Genomic DNA, 14,685 nt, shown 5'->3' with positions numbered 1-14,685 from the left:
GTGAAGAAGCCACACATTCTAAGACACCTCAGTGTCTGGTGTCAACATGCATTCCAGACTTCTAGAAGCATTGCGGCAAATCTCCAGTGTTCTGGTGTGTTGTAGTGAACACAGAGTGAGGCCATTACAGCTGAATAATGTGCCTAACACTAGGCAGCAGCAGGACTGTACACTCTTAGAAATAATCTAAAAGGGTTCTTTGGCTGTACCCATAGGAGAACCCTTTGAATAACCCTTTTTGGGTTCCATGTAGAACCCTTTTCAGAGGAAAAGGTGCTCCTGTGGGGTCAGCCAAAGAACCCTTTTTTCTAAGTGTATATAATATGTTTTGCAGGTAGAATGCTCTCCTGCTATAGTTGACAATGCACTGTACTCTATGCAGCATTATTGCCATGGCAACATCTTGTTTCTGTACGAGTATGAGTCAAATGCCTATGTGTAATGGGCCCATTGTATAACAGTGTTGTGCCCTTAAAGTTAAGTCTGTAGTGTATTCTGAGAAGGCAGCTACCTACTCTTTGATATACGCAGCTGACTGTTGTGCATTAACTCTAGGTCTTCTAGTTATTATCCCATAAAGGTGTTTCAGATCATTTTATCATTACAGAAAACACTACAACCATTTTAGAATGTTACAAATCTGTGGTTAAAGTAGAGGGATGCATCCTAATCCCAAATGACACCCTAATTCCCTTTATAGTGCACTACTTTTGACCAGAGCCCATAGGGTTTTGGGCAAAAGTAGTGGACTATATAGGGAAAAGAGTGCACTTTTGGACACATTCAAGATCTCTGCTGTTGCTTTTTCCTGATCTTGCATAACTGTCTAAAAGAGGGCCAGAACCCTGAATAATGCATGAGAATAGCACTGCGCTCTCACACTGCGCTCTCACATTGAACTGAAGTACGTAGGCTTTGCTGTGAAAAGTTAGTGTTTAAAAAGGTTCTTGTTCAGAAGGGCATTTTCATATGCTCTTCATTTTTACGACACCCCTGTTTAGGTTACAACCCCTAGACAACAAACACTAGTTCACCTTCATACCCGCTAAATGCCCTCTAAAGTCCAGTGAGCGTGCATCTAAAGTACACTGAGTATACCAAACATTAGAAACACCATTCTAATATTGAGTTGCCCCCCCCATGGGCCAGCATCCACAGGGATGCTGACCCATGTTGACTCCAATGCTTCCCACATTTGTGTCAAGTTGGCTGGTTGTCCTTTGGGTGGTGGACCATTCTTGATACACATGGGAAACTGCTGAGCGTGAAAAACCCAGTAGCGTTGCAGTTCTTGGCACAAATTGGTACACCTGGCACCTACTACCATGCCCTTTCAATTGTCTCAAGGTTTAAACATCCTTATTTAACATGTCTTCTCCCTTCATCTATACTGATTGAAGTGGATTTAACAAGTGACATCAATAAGGGATCATAGCTTTCACCTAGTCAGTATATGTCATGGAAGGGACAGGTGTTCTTAATGTTTTGTCCACTCAGTGTCTAGCTAATGATCTAGTGAGTGAGAGAACATATCATCAAGTATATAGCATTCAATCTAATTGAACACAATCGTAAACAAATAGGTATCTAGTAAATCAAGTCAAAAGAACATCAGGTGTTTTGTATATGTACTGTATAAAGCATGCCGATCACACTTACCACCCATCTTTTTCCTCAAAGTGGCTTACAAATGAGAAAATAGAAAGAATTTATATAGCAGATGATCAAAAGTAATCAACAAAATAATCTCTCACCATCAACACAGGCTATTATGCAAAAACAGTGTAATATTGTAATTGACATCTGAATTATATTATAACCACTACTGACCACTACAGGCCGAGTTGTATTTTCATTAAGCAATTGTATACAAGCTTCCAAACATACCACTTGGCCCATAGACAAAGACATAGAATGACCAGTAATCCCATAGACAAAGACATAGAATGACCAGTAATCCCATAGATATAGAATGACCAGTAATCCCATAGACATAGAATGACCAGTAATCCCATAGACATAGAATGACCAGTAATCCCATAGACATAGAATGACCAGTAATCCCATAGACATAGAATGACCAGTAATCCCATAGACATAGAATGACCAGTAATCCCATAGACATAGAATGACCAGTAATCCCATAGACATAGAATGACCAGTAATCCCATAGACATAGAATGACCAGTAATCCCATAGTCATAGAATGACCAGTAATCCCATAGTCATAGAATGACCAGTAATCCCATAGTCATAGAATGACCAGTAATCCCATAGATATAGAATGACCAGTAATCCCATAGACATAGAATGACCAGTAATCCCATAGACATAGAATGACCAGTAATCCCATAGACATAGAATGACCAGTAATCCCATAGACATAGAATGACCAGTAATCCCATAGACATAGAATGACCAGTAATCCCATAGACATAGAATGACCAGTAATCCCATAGACATAGAATGACCAGTAATCCCATAGACATAGAATGACCAGTAATCCCATAGACATAGAATGACCAGTAATCCCATAGACATAGAATGACCAGTAATCCCATAGACAAAGACATAGAATGACCAGTAATCCCATAGACATAGAATGACCAGTAATCCCATAGTCATAGAATGACCAGTAATCCCATAGACATAGAATGACCAGTAATCCCATAGACATAGAATGACCAGTAATCCCATAGACATAGAATGACCAGTAATCCCATAGACAGAGAATGACCAGTAATCCCATAGACATAGAATGACCAGTAATCCCATAGACAGAGAATGACCAGTAATCCCATAGACAAAGAATGACCAGTAATCCCATAGACATAGAATGACCAGTAATCCCATAGACATAGAATGACCAGTAATCCCATCGACATAGAATGACCAGTAATCCCATAGACATAGAATGACCAGTAATCCCATAGACATAGAATGACCAGTAATCCCATAGACATAGAATGACCAGTAATCCCATAGACATAGAATGACCAGTAATCCCATAGACATAGAATGACCAGTAATCCCATAGACATAGAATGTCCAGTAATCCCATAGACATAGAATGATCTGTCCAATCGTGATATTTCTATGACCGGCCCTTCAAAAGACATCTACTGCAGAACAGTTGTAAGCGACACGAGTCAGCAATAAGATAAAAGCTTTTCAAAAGGTGAGTTAAATCAAAGCTATTTACATACAGCTCTGAGGTAAATCAATCAAACAATCAATTAAATGTCTAAGTAAATTAATAATATATATTTTGAAAGCATATTAAATGAAATGTATGATGACATGGTGTGGAATTATGCAATTGTTATGATGGTTGAAAACTGTTCAAAACGATCAGTCATGCTGGCTAATGATCTCTTTATCACTTTAGATGATTCAGCACTGTGTTTCACATGTTCTCTCCAGCTCTCTTCAGATCAAACCCTACAGAGCAGAATAGCTTTGTGCCTTTTTACAAAGTACATAATTGTTCAAGCCCCTTCAAAGAAGAATAAATATAGTCATCTCTTAAATGACGTAAATGAACATTTAAAAATGAGAGAATAAAAAAAGCAAAACAGTGAGATGCGTGCAGCTGTGACCAAACACTAGCTACGGTATACTGCATACCTTTGTCCACTGTAGAGGCAGGTATTGAAAAAAAATCAGGAGTGCACAGTTACTTTTAAAAAGGTTTTCCCGATAATCAAATCACTAAACAAACACATATAGAACAAACCACAAGCATAAAAAATGCATTTTTATCTCTTGGAATTCTATTCTCACAGGTCCACAGGTATATGGAGGACGCTTTGCTGATTCCTACCTAGCTCCTCCAGCTCTGAGGTCATGGATTTGGAGCGCATGGCCATGGACAGGGCAGCGGGAGGAGTCCTACGTGGAGGTGTGGCCACTGCAATGACACAACACACAAAAGCACAGGTATATTCAAGGATGTGATAGAGCGGACTGTATGTTCTACATTATACATTTCTATCTGAGAGTTCTGTAATGTTACATCATCCCGTACAGGCCCCAAGAGTTTGGTGACTCCTTAATTGAAGAGGATGGACTCGTGTAATGGCTGGAGTGGAATGGTATCAATGTGGTTGATGCCATTCCATTCTCTTCGTTCCAGCCATTATCATAAGCCGTCCTCCCCTCAGTAGCCTCCAGTGGTAGACAGGGATGTTTTAAAAGCAGGCAAACTTTTTTTAAATGCCTGTACTACAGCAACGCCGGATTGTTCATGTGACAACGTCACAAGTCTCGCAGGGTGACACCAATCAAGCAGGGTGACGCCATGCAAGCGCCAAGTTCAGTAGCAATCTTCTAACAAAAACTTCTAAAAATGTATTTCCCAAATATGCCCCTGAGAGTGCAGTTACAGCCACTTTGAATTGGACCTGTGCTGCAGTACAGGTTAACTTTGAATGCCCCAAACTGTAAAACCACCATCTCAACTTCAAGGCTAAAAAGCACCAGTCAATATTCTTCTAGGAGTCAGCTTCTAGCTTCCTGATACATTACAGTACAGTACAAGGATGGGCCACCACAGTTTAGAACCACCTGGATTCAAATACTATTTGAAATATAAAAATAAAAAAAACTTTGCATTTGCTCTAGCCTGCCTGGAGTATGGGGTTTAATGTTTTGGGTCCATCTATTGGTCCATTAAGCAAGGCAAACTAAATTGAGGACAGATTAAGTATTTCAAATGATTTCAAATAGTATTTGAACCCAGCTCTGGTTTGAGGACCATTTGGGACCCTCACTGTGGATTCACCCCAACCGATCAGACATTGATCCCACTGGCCAGGTGGTGTAGGACAGAGCAGCAAGGTGAGTAACAGAGAGGATAAGAGGCTTACCTTTCTTCCTGGCCGTGTCATCAGGGTCCAGATTCCTGCTAACTGTCACCACTTTGATGATGAGCCGGTTGCCCCCGTGTCGGATCGTATTGACCACCTGTTTGTGGCCCACCTTCACAACATTTTCCTGGTTCACCTGCAAAACAGAGGACAATACACCTGGGAGTCAGTTCAACATGAACCTTCAGGAGTCAATGTAACATCACAACCCTATAAAATACAGCTGTAACAGAACACATTCCATCAGACGTTACATCTCTCAATAACAACTCACTATCAAGCTGATATGAACTCGGGCAAGGTCAACATAACTTCAGGACTCAATGACTGGACAGAAATAGAACATTACAACCCTAAAATATAATTGTAACAAATCCTTATCCCCATGGAAACAACTCTCCACCATCAAGCTCATCTGAAATGCAGCATATCTTCATCACTCCATGACTCAACTTCAGTGTAAAACCACAACCCTTAAAATAGAAATGCAACAACCCGGCAAAACTTGGCAAAGTATTGAGGTTTGACTGAGATTGACGGTGATCATATATCTTCAGTAGTTTTTCAGTATTTCCTGTTCAGAGTTCTCTGGTGGTATTTCAACCAGGTTTTATGGACTGATTCCAGCACAGTATTTCCTGCTCAGAGTTCTCTGGTGGTATTTCAACCAGGTTTTATGGACTGATTCAAGCACAGTATTTCCTGCTTGGAGGTCTCTGGTGGTATTTCAACCAGGTTTTATGGACTGATTCCAGCACATTATTTCCTGCTTGGAGGTCTCTGGTGGTAATTCAACCAGGTTTTATGGACTGATTCCAGCACAGTATTTCCTGCTTGGAGGTCTCTGGTGGTATTTCAACCAGGTTTTATGGACTGATTCCAGCACATTATTTCCTGCTTGGAGGTCTCTGGTGGTAATTCCAACCATCCTGTATAACAGATGTACTGTACACTTTTCGAAAAAAAGGGTGCTATTTATAACCAATATAACCTTTATAATACATAACTCTATAACCTGCCTTGGAACCTTTTTTGTCCGTTTTGGGTTCCATCTCGAACCCCTTCCACGGAAGGCTTCTGAAGTTTGTAATTTCCACTTAGAAATGTCAGACCTAATTTTCCTTCACAAAAAACTGATCAACTTTTAGAAAATATCCATTAATTATAATCCACATAATAATTCACATTTCTTGTTACTCAAATTAAGACCCTACATCTGTACACTGTGCTGCAATCAAATAAACTGTTAAATGGACTGATCTCATTCCTGTATTTCCTGGCCAGAGGTGGTCTCTGAGGTGTTCAACCATCCTGTATTTTCACTGTGCTGCTGTCTAATGAATGATTGTTTCCAGCCACTCAATCAGGTCCTCAAATCAGGCCCAGGTAATTTAGGCACCACTAGCTAAAAATGAATGGAAGAAATATGGCATGTGACCAATATCACCTGAAATCTCCTCAAATCAACTCAATGTAAAGATGATTTGGCCTTTTAAATAAATTCCATAGATTTTAAACTAACTGTGGCTCTAGTTAGCTGAAGTTTGTAGTGGCTGTTTAAAGAAAACCGAACCATAGATTACAATTTCTCCTGGCCCATGGACTACATTCTGGGTGATGAACCATCTAACATCATGTTGTAAAATAGTGTACTACTCCTTTACAGCCTGTCCCACTCTTGAATACAAAAATAAAAAACTGCTGCTCCAAGCCATGTTTTCACTCATCCTCTTCTAATAACACAGTACAGTATGATATCATCTTCTAATAACACAGTACAGTATGATATCATCCTCTTCTAGTAATACAGTACAGTATGATATCATCCTCTTCTAATAATACAGTACAGTATGACATCATCCACTTCTAATAATACAGTACAGTATGACATCCTCCTCTTCTAATAATACAGTACAGTATGATATCATCCTCTTCTAATAATACAGTACAGTATGACATCATTCTCTTCTAATAATACAGTACAGTATGATATCATCCTCTTCTAATAATACAGTACAGTATGACATCCTCCTCTTCTAATAATACAGTACAGTATGACATCCTCCTCTTCCCTCTTCTAATAATACAGTACAGTATGACATCATCCTCTAATAATACAGTACAGTATGACATCCTCCTCTTCTAATAATACAGTACAGTATGACATCCTCCTCTTCCCTCTTCTAATAATACAGTACAGTATGATATCATCCTCTTCTAATAATACAGTACAGTATGATATCATCCTCTTCTAATAATACAGTACAGTATGACATCCTCCTCTTCTAATAATACAGTACAGTATGACATCATCCTCTTCTAATAATACAGTACAGTATGACTTCATCCTCTTCTAATAATACAGTACAGTATGACATCATCCTCTTCTAATAATACAGTACAGTATGGCATCATCCTCTTCTAATAATACAGTACAGTATGATATCATCCTCTTCTAATAATACAGTACAGTATGACATCCTCCTCTTCTAATAATACAGTACAGTATGACATCATCCTCTTCTAATAATACAGTACAGTATAATATCATCCTCTTCTAATAATACAGTACAGTATGACATCATCCTCTTCTAATAATACAGTACAGTATGATATCATCCTCTTCTAATAATACAGTACAGTATGATATCATCCTCTTCTAATATACAGTACAGTAGGAGATAATCCTCTTCTAATACAGTACAGTATGATATCATCCTCTTCTAATATACAGTACAGTAGGAGATAATCCTCTTCTAATAATACAGTACAGTATGATATCATCCTCTTCTAATAATACAGTACAGTATGATATCATCCTCTTCTAATAATACAGTACAGTATGATGTCATCCTCATCTAATAATACAGTACAGTATGATATCATCCTCTTCTAATAACAAAGCACAGTATGATATTATCCTCTTCTAATAACATACAATAACATTACAGTAGATCTGTTCTGGGTGACACAGACAAAGACAGAATCAGCATATGCTCTCGGAGCTAGAGCCAACAATCACTCTCAAAACGGGGTTCCTGTCATAAACAACTATCATATCAAACACGCTCTCCACTTTTACTCATCATAAAGGTTCTCAATCTCCATCACAAAGCTAAACAGCTAATACGGAGAGATCTGGGGGGCAGTATTACTGAGCCAAGCCTGAAGCCAGTGGAGTGTCTTCATCATTATAGGGACAGTACTGTAATCAAACACTTCATGAGAGCCCATGAGCTCATGTAAATGGGCTATTAGCTCATGTCAATAGGCTATGCAATTGTGTGAGAAAACAGAGTGATGACGTCTACTAAAAATAGGATCCCATCAGCTTTCTATAGGCCAGGCCTACAATATCTATTTAAGTGCATAGATGACATGTATTTTTTCCCCAGCTCCTGTTCCAAAACAGGTGCATGATAATGGTCCATTCTAAATCAAAACTAATTTCACACATATATTATTTAGTATATGTAAAGATAAGATTAAATCAAATCAAATTTGAATTTGTACATGCCACGAATACAACAGGTGTAGAGTGAAATGCTTACAAGCTATTAACCATCAATGCAGTTTAGAAAAATAAGTGTTAAGAATGTATTTACTAAAATAAACTACAATAAACAAATAAGAAATTGCAAATAATTAAAGAGCAACAATAAAACAACAGTAGTGAGGCTATAAAGAGGCGGTACTGGTACAGAACCAATGTGCAGGGGTACAGGTTAGTCAAGGTAATTGAGGTAATATGTACATGTAGGTAGAGTTAAAGTGACTATGCATAGATAATAAACAGAGAGTAGCAGCAGCCTAAAAATGGGGGTGGGGAGGTCAATGCAAATAGTCCAGGTAGCCATTTGATTAGCTGCCTAGGAGTCTTATGGCTTGGGGGTAGAAGCTTTTATAAAGCCTGTTGGACCGAGACTTGGTGCTCCGGTACCTCTCGCCGTGTGTGGTAGCAGAGAGAACAGTCTAGGACTAGGATGGCTGGAGAGTTTGGCAATTTGTAGGGCCATCCTCTGACACCGCCTGGTATAGAAGTCCTGGATGGCAGGAAGATTGGCCCCAGTGATGTACTGGGCCGTATGCACTACCCTCTGTAGTGCCTTGCGGTCAGAGGCCGAGCAGTTGCCATACCAGGGGGTGATGCAACCTGTCAGGATGCTCTCAATGGTGCAGCTGTAGAACTTTCTGAGGATCTGAGGACCCATGCCAAATTATTTCAGCCTCCTGAGGGGGAACAGGCATTGTCGTGCCCTCTTCACAACTGTCTTGGTGTGTTTTGGACCATGATAGTTTGTTGGTGATGTGGACACCAAAGTTGTAGAAGCTCTCAACCTGCTCCACTACAGCCCAGTCGATGAGAATGGGGGCGTGCTCGGCTCTCCTTTTTCTTCAGTCCACGATCATCTCCTTTGTCTTGATCATGTTGAGGGAGAGGTTGTTATTGTCTATGACGACCTCCCTATAGGCTGTCTCATTGTTGTCGGTGATCAGGCCTACCACTGTTGTGTCATCTGAAAACTTATTGATGGTGTTGGGAGTCATGCTTGGCCATGCAGTCATTGGTGAACAAGGAGTACAGAAGGGGACTAAGCACGCACCCCTGAGGGGCCCCCGTGTTGAGGATCAGCGTGGCAGATGTGTTGCTACCTGTCGTGATTCCACTTGTCACCAGAGGGCAGCAGAGACAATGATACTCAGGTGTGTCCTATTACTCATTATGATTTCCCTGTTAATAGAGGTGTGTTTTCTGGTTACTTTTGCAGAAGCTTGAATTGTTTACCTTGTGCTTTTGTTTCCTGAGTGAGTTTTTGAGACTTCATGTTTGTTGTTTTTTCCAGTGTACTGTGATCCTGTGGCTACTGTTTATCAGTAAAGTATTTATGTTTATCCTTAACTACCTATTCCTCGTCTGGTCTCGTCTCTGCACCTGGGTCCAACATCACCACGTCACAGTTACCTACCCTTACCACCTGGGGGCGGCCCCCGTCAAGTAGTCCATGATCGAGTTGCAATGGGAGGTGTTTAGTCCCAGGGCCCTTAGCTTAGTGAATAGTCTGATGGGTGACAATATTAGCCTAGCACTTGTGAATTATATATTTTCACTTGTGAATGATGCCTAGCTTGTGTGTAGGCAGGCAAGAAACAGAGCATGCCTATTGTTTGCGACCTCTTCAAATCATAGTTCCACACCTCATGTAGCCTAGCCCATGGGCCTATGTGTTTTGATAAGGTTCGGACATGTATCACAACTAACCTGGCCAAATAACTTCTTAAAATTAAGCACAATAATCCACTTTACAACAGGTGTAGAGCCTAACATGCATACTGTACATAGGCAGCGTGTGAGCTTGATTTCCCCCATAAATATGCACCTCTATAATAAAGCGTTACATGCATAATTACATTTGGGGTCTTTTACACTAATTGATTGCATTTTGGAACACTCGTGCTTATAGCCGACTGCCGTGTGTGCATTGTTGCGCTTATTATGTGAAGAAATAACTTTTTTGATACGAGTGGTTGTATTAATGTGGGATCTATCGCATCCCACAACTGTCCCAGACTATGTTTGGAATATTTATTTCTCACAAATGTGACCAATAGAATAGTTCAACTTTAGTACTACGGGGTTAGTAGATTGCCATAGGCTCATGCATTTGCTGTTCGTTAGGCTTACTTATCTTATTGGCTGACAAAAAAAGTCAATGTGGACAGTTTTTCTATCTTCAATATGCGCTTCAGAATTCAATAAGGAGGAGGTGCGCAGTCACGTCCTCTGTGTCCGTCTTCATTTGTAGCCTTAGATGCCTGTGAGAAGAACCCGATCACGTGATGGCCAATGGCTAATTTGAATTGAGATATCTGAGAGAGCCATGTGAGTGAGAGGTGCTTCGGAGCACGCAGCCGGGAGAAGGGAATTATTAGTCACACCCTGATCTGTTTCACCCGTTTTCGTGATCATCTCCACCCCCCTCTAGGTGTCACCCATCTTCCCCATTGTCCCCTGTGTATTTATATCGGTGTTCTCTGTCTGTTGCCAGTTTTTGTTGTTCGTAAAACCTACTAGGGTTTGTTTCCCTGATCCTGTCTGTATTCCTGCTCCTGTTTTCTAGTCCTTCCTGGTTTTGACCGTTCTGCCTGCCCTGACTCAGACTGCCAGCCGTTTTGTACCTTACCCGACCATTCTGGATTACTGACCCCTGCCTGCCCTGACCCTGAGACTGCCTGCCGTTCTGGACCCGTTTCACCCTTTCTGGATTACTGACCCCTGCCTGCCCTGACCCTGAGACTGCCTGCCGTTCTGGGCCCGTTTCACCCTTTCTGGATTACTGACCCCTGCCTGCCCTGACCCTGAGACTGCCTGCCGTTCTGGGCCTGTTTCACCCTTTCTGGATTACTGACCCCTGCTTGCCTGGACCCGTCATTCACCTGCCCCTGTGGTTGTGATAAACTCATGTTACTTCTACACTGTCTACATCTGGGTCTTACCTAAATGTGATATTATTATATTCAGCCCAAGGGCACAATGGCCACTGACTGGAAAAGGTCTGGATTTTTTTTAGGCATTATCAAGTGCTCGTCAAATTGTAATTGAGAGACTGATGAGGTGTGTGCAGCCTGTGCAAGAAGCAAATCAGAGCTCATGCAATTTTTTTCTAATTATCATTAGAGTTGCATCATGCAGCTTTATAATGTATAATTAATTTAACATATAGCCCAACGTTTGTATCATAACTAAAGTTGCAAAACAACTCTAAATGAAGCATTAAGCCTAAATTAAGCATATAGGTGGACCAGTTTATTTGCAACTGCTTAACACGGAATAGCGTACTCCCTCAGAAATTGTTAGGAGAAAATATCCTTTCTACTTTATTCAGCTATGTTCAATTGTATTCTTCACACTATAAACTAAAACATATGGAAGAAGGTACTCTGTTCAGATTAGACTAAAATTGAGCTGGAGCAGTATTGCCTTGAAGAATGGGTAAAAAGCTAAGTTTATAAAGACATACCCCAAAAGAATTGCAGCAAAAGGTGGCTCTATAAAGTATTGAACTTGGGTGGGTGAATAGTTATGCACGCTCAAGTTCTGTTCTTTTGTCTTGTTTCTTGTTTGTTTCACTATAAAAAAATGATTTTGCTTAATTCAAAGTGGTAGGCATGTGGTGTAAATCAAATGATACAACCCCCCCCCCAAAAAAAAATATATTTTAATTCCAGGTTGTAAGGCAACACAATAGGAAAAAATGCCAAGGGGAGTGAATACTTTCGCAAGCCACTGTAACGAGGTCTCAGGACTGGAGGGGGCGTGACGAGATCCTCTGTCAACCCCCCAAACAGGAAATCTCACCCTTGTCTTTTAATCTGGTTAATTAATCTAGTTATATTTGGACAACAGAGAGCCTGAGACAGAGAGGCCTCTAGCCCCACACACACACGTACCAACACACACACAAAAAAAAACATGGGGGAGGGGAACCAGATGTTTAATTTAACAAAATAAAATTTCTCACAAAATCAGATCCCAAAATCGGCTTACTGTAATGCTTTATACTGAATGACCCTGCATGCATGGCTTACACACACACACACACACACACACACACACACACACACATTAATTAAGGGAAGAGTGTTGCTCTGTGGTCTATATCCCAATGCGTCATTAAAGCCTGATGAAATTAATGACTTTGTCCCTGATCAGCCAACATGGACTCTACAATACACATAATGGATTAGAAGATGCTGAGCCCTCCATTTTACTCCTCTTATCTGTTCACTAAGGGTTGCTTTTGTCTTTGGCTGTGTCCCAAGAAAATATTGACACCCTGGATAAATATGAGCAAATATTACTGCTTAAAATAAAACATTCAGATACTGAGCTACACTACATGGCCAAAAGTATGTGGACTGCTCGTCAAACATCTCAATCCAAAATCATGGGTATTAATATGGAGTTGGTCCAGCCTTTGCTGCTAGATGTTGAAATATTGCTGCATGGACATGCTTCCATTCAGTCACAACAGCATTAGTGAGGTTAGCACTGATTTTTGGCGATTAGGCCTGACTCGCAGTTGACATTCCAATTCATCCTAAAGGTGTTCAATAGGGTTGAGGTCAGGACTCTGTGCAGGCCAGTCAAGTTCTTCCGCACCAAAATCAACAACCATTTCTGTATGGACCTCGCTTTGTGCACGGGGCATTGTCATGTTGAAACAGGAAAGGGCCTTCCCCAAACTGTTGTCACAAAGTTGGAAGCACAGAATAGTCTGTATGCTGTAGCGTGAAGATTTCCCTTCACTGGAACTAACGGACAAAGCCCAAACCATGAAAAACAGCCCCAGTCCATTATTCCTCCTCCACCAAACTTTTCAGTTGGTACTATTCATTTGAGCAGTTAACATTCTCCTGGCATCCGCCAAACCCAGATTTGTCCGTCTGACTGCCAGATGGTGAAGTGTCATTCATCACTTCAGAGAACGCGTGTCCACTGCTCCAGAGTCCAATGGTGGCGAGTTTTATACCACTCAAAATACTTGCAGCTGTAATTGCTGCAAAGGGAGGCTCTACAAAGTATTGATTTTGGGGGGGGTGAATAGTAATACGTGCTTTAGTTTAGTTTTTTTGACTTATTTTATTGCCCGCAAGTCAATAACCCCAAGCCCATCTACAAATCCAAAGGGAAATAGTTAAATGGGCCACAATATCAACATTTTGAAATGGCCATCTCATTCTCCTCATTTAATACCCAATTTTGACCCATACATTACATTTTTTTATTTTTTATTACTTGTTAAACAAAAATCGCTTTCTCTGAGGAATTGTATTATAAAATAATATAATTTCCCTCAAATTTGAGCGTACAATGTAGCTCAGTATTTTAATAATTTATTTTATACAGTCATTTTTGCTCATCTTTATCAAGGATGTCAATCATTTCGGATCCCACTGTAAAAAGTACTCCAGAGAGACGCACCAGTCTAAGGCACTGCATCTCAGTGCTTGAGACGTCACTACAGACACCCTGGTTTGAATCCAGGCTGTATCACAACCGGCCATGATTGGGAGTTCCATAGGGCGGCGCACAATTGGCTCAGCGTTGTCGAGGTCTGGCCGGTGTAGGCAGTCATTGTAAATAATAATTTGTTCTTAAAACTGACTTGCAGGGCCTCCCGGGTGGCGCAGTGGTTAAGGGCGCTGTACTGCAGCGCTAGCTGCGCCACCAGAGACTCTGGGTTCGCGCCCAGGCTCTGTCGTAACCGGCCACGACCGGGAGGTCGGTGATGCACAATTGGCCTAGCGTCGTCCGGGCTTGGCCGGTAGGGGTATCCTTGTCTCATCGCGCACCAGCGACCCCTGTGGCGAGCCGGGAGCAGTGCATGTTAACCAAGGTTGCCAGGTGCACAGTGTTTCCTCTGACACATTGGTGCGGCTGGCTTCCAGGTTGGATGCTGTGTTAACTTCTTCGAGATAGGGGGTGCTCTTTTAATTTTGGGATAAAAAACGTTCCCGTTTTAAACAAGATATTTTGTCAAGAAAAGATGCTTGACTATGCATGTCATTGACAGCTTTGGAAAGAAAAAACTCTGACGTTTCCAAAACTGCAAAGATATTATCTGTGAGTGCCCCAGAACTAATGCTACAGGCGAAACCAAGATTACATTTCATACAGGAAATGGTCCAGTGTTCCAATGTCTCCTTATATGGCTGGGAATGCGCCAGGAATGAGCCTGCACTTTCTGTCGTTTCCCCAAGTTGTCTGCAGCATTGTGACGTATTTGTAGGCATATCATTGGAAGATTGACCATAA

General features: G+C 41.0%; 1 protein-coding gene across 2 annotated transcripts in view; it reads right to left on the bottom strand.

The window, feature by feature from the left end:
- The window catches only part of LOC118395980 (SH3 and multiple ankyrin repeat domains protein 2-like), a 176,774-nt gene that overhangs the window by 15,389 nt on the left and 146,700 nt on the right, over nt 1-14,685 (bottom strand). For both annotated transcript variants that reach the window (XR_008066846.1, XM_052466318.1), the window contains 2 exons: nt 4,869-5,004; nt 3,824-3,910 (listed from right to left, as the gene is read on the bottom strand). Coding sequence is in view for 1 of the 2 variants with exons in the window: in XM_052466318.1 (XP_052322278.1) it covers nt 3,824-3,910; nt 4,869-5,004 (223 nt within the window). In the remaining variant the exon portion in view is untranslated. The remainder of the gene's footprint in view (nt 1-3,823; nt 3,911-4,868; nt 5,005-14,685) is intronic.

This window comes from Oncorhynchus keta, chromosome 17 (assembly GCF_023373465.1).
Source record: "Oncorhynchus keta strain PuntledgeMale-10-30-2019 chromosome 17, Oket_V2, whole genome shotgun sequence".
Taxonomy (NCBI): Eukaryota; Metazoa; Chordata; class Actinopteri; order Salmoniformes; family Salmonidae; genus Oncorhynchus; species Oncorhynchus keta.
The sequence above is the reverse complement of the archived record's forward strand: the minus strand, read 5'-3'. Positions and strand labels throughout refer to the sequence as shown.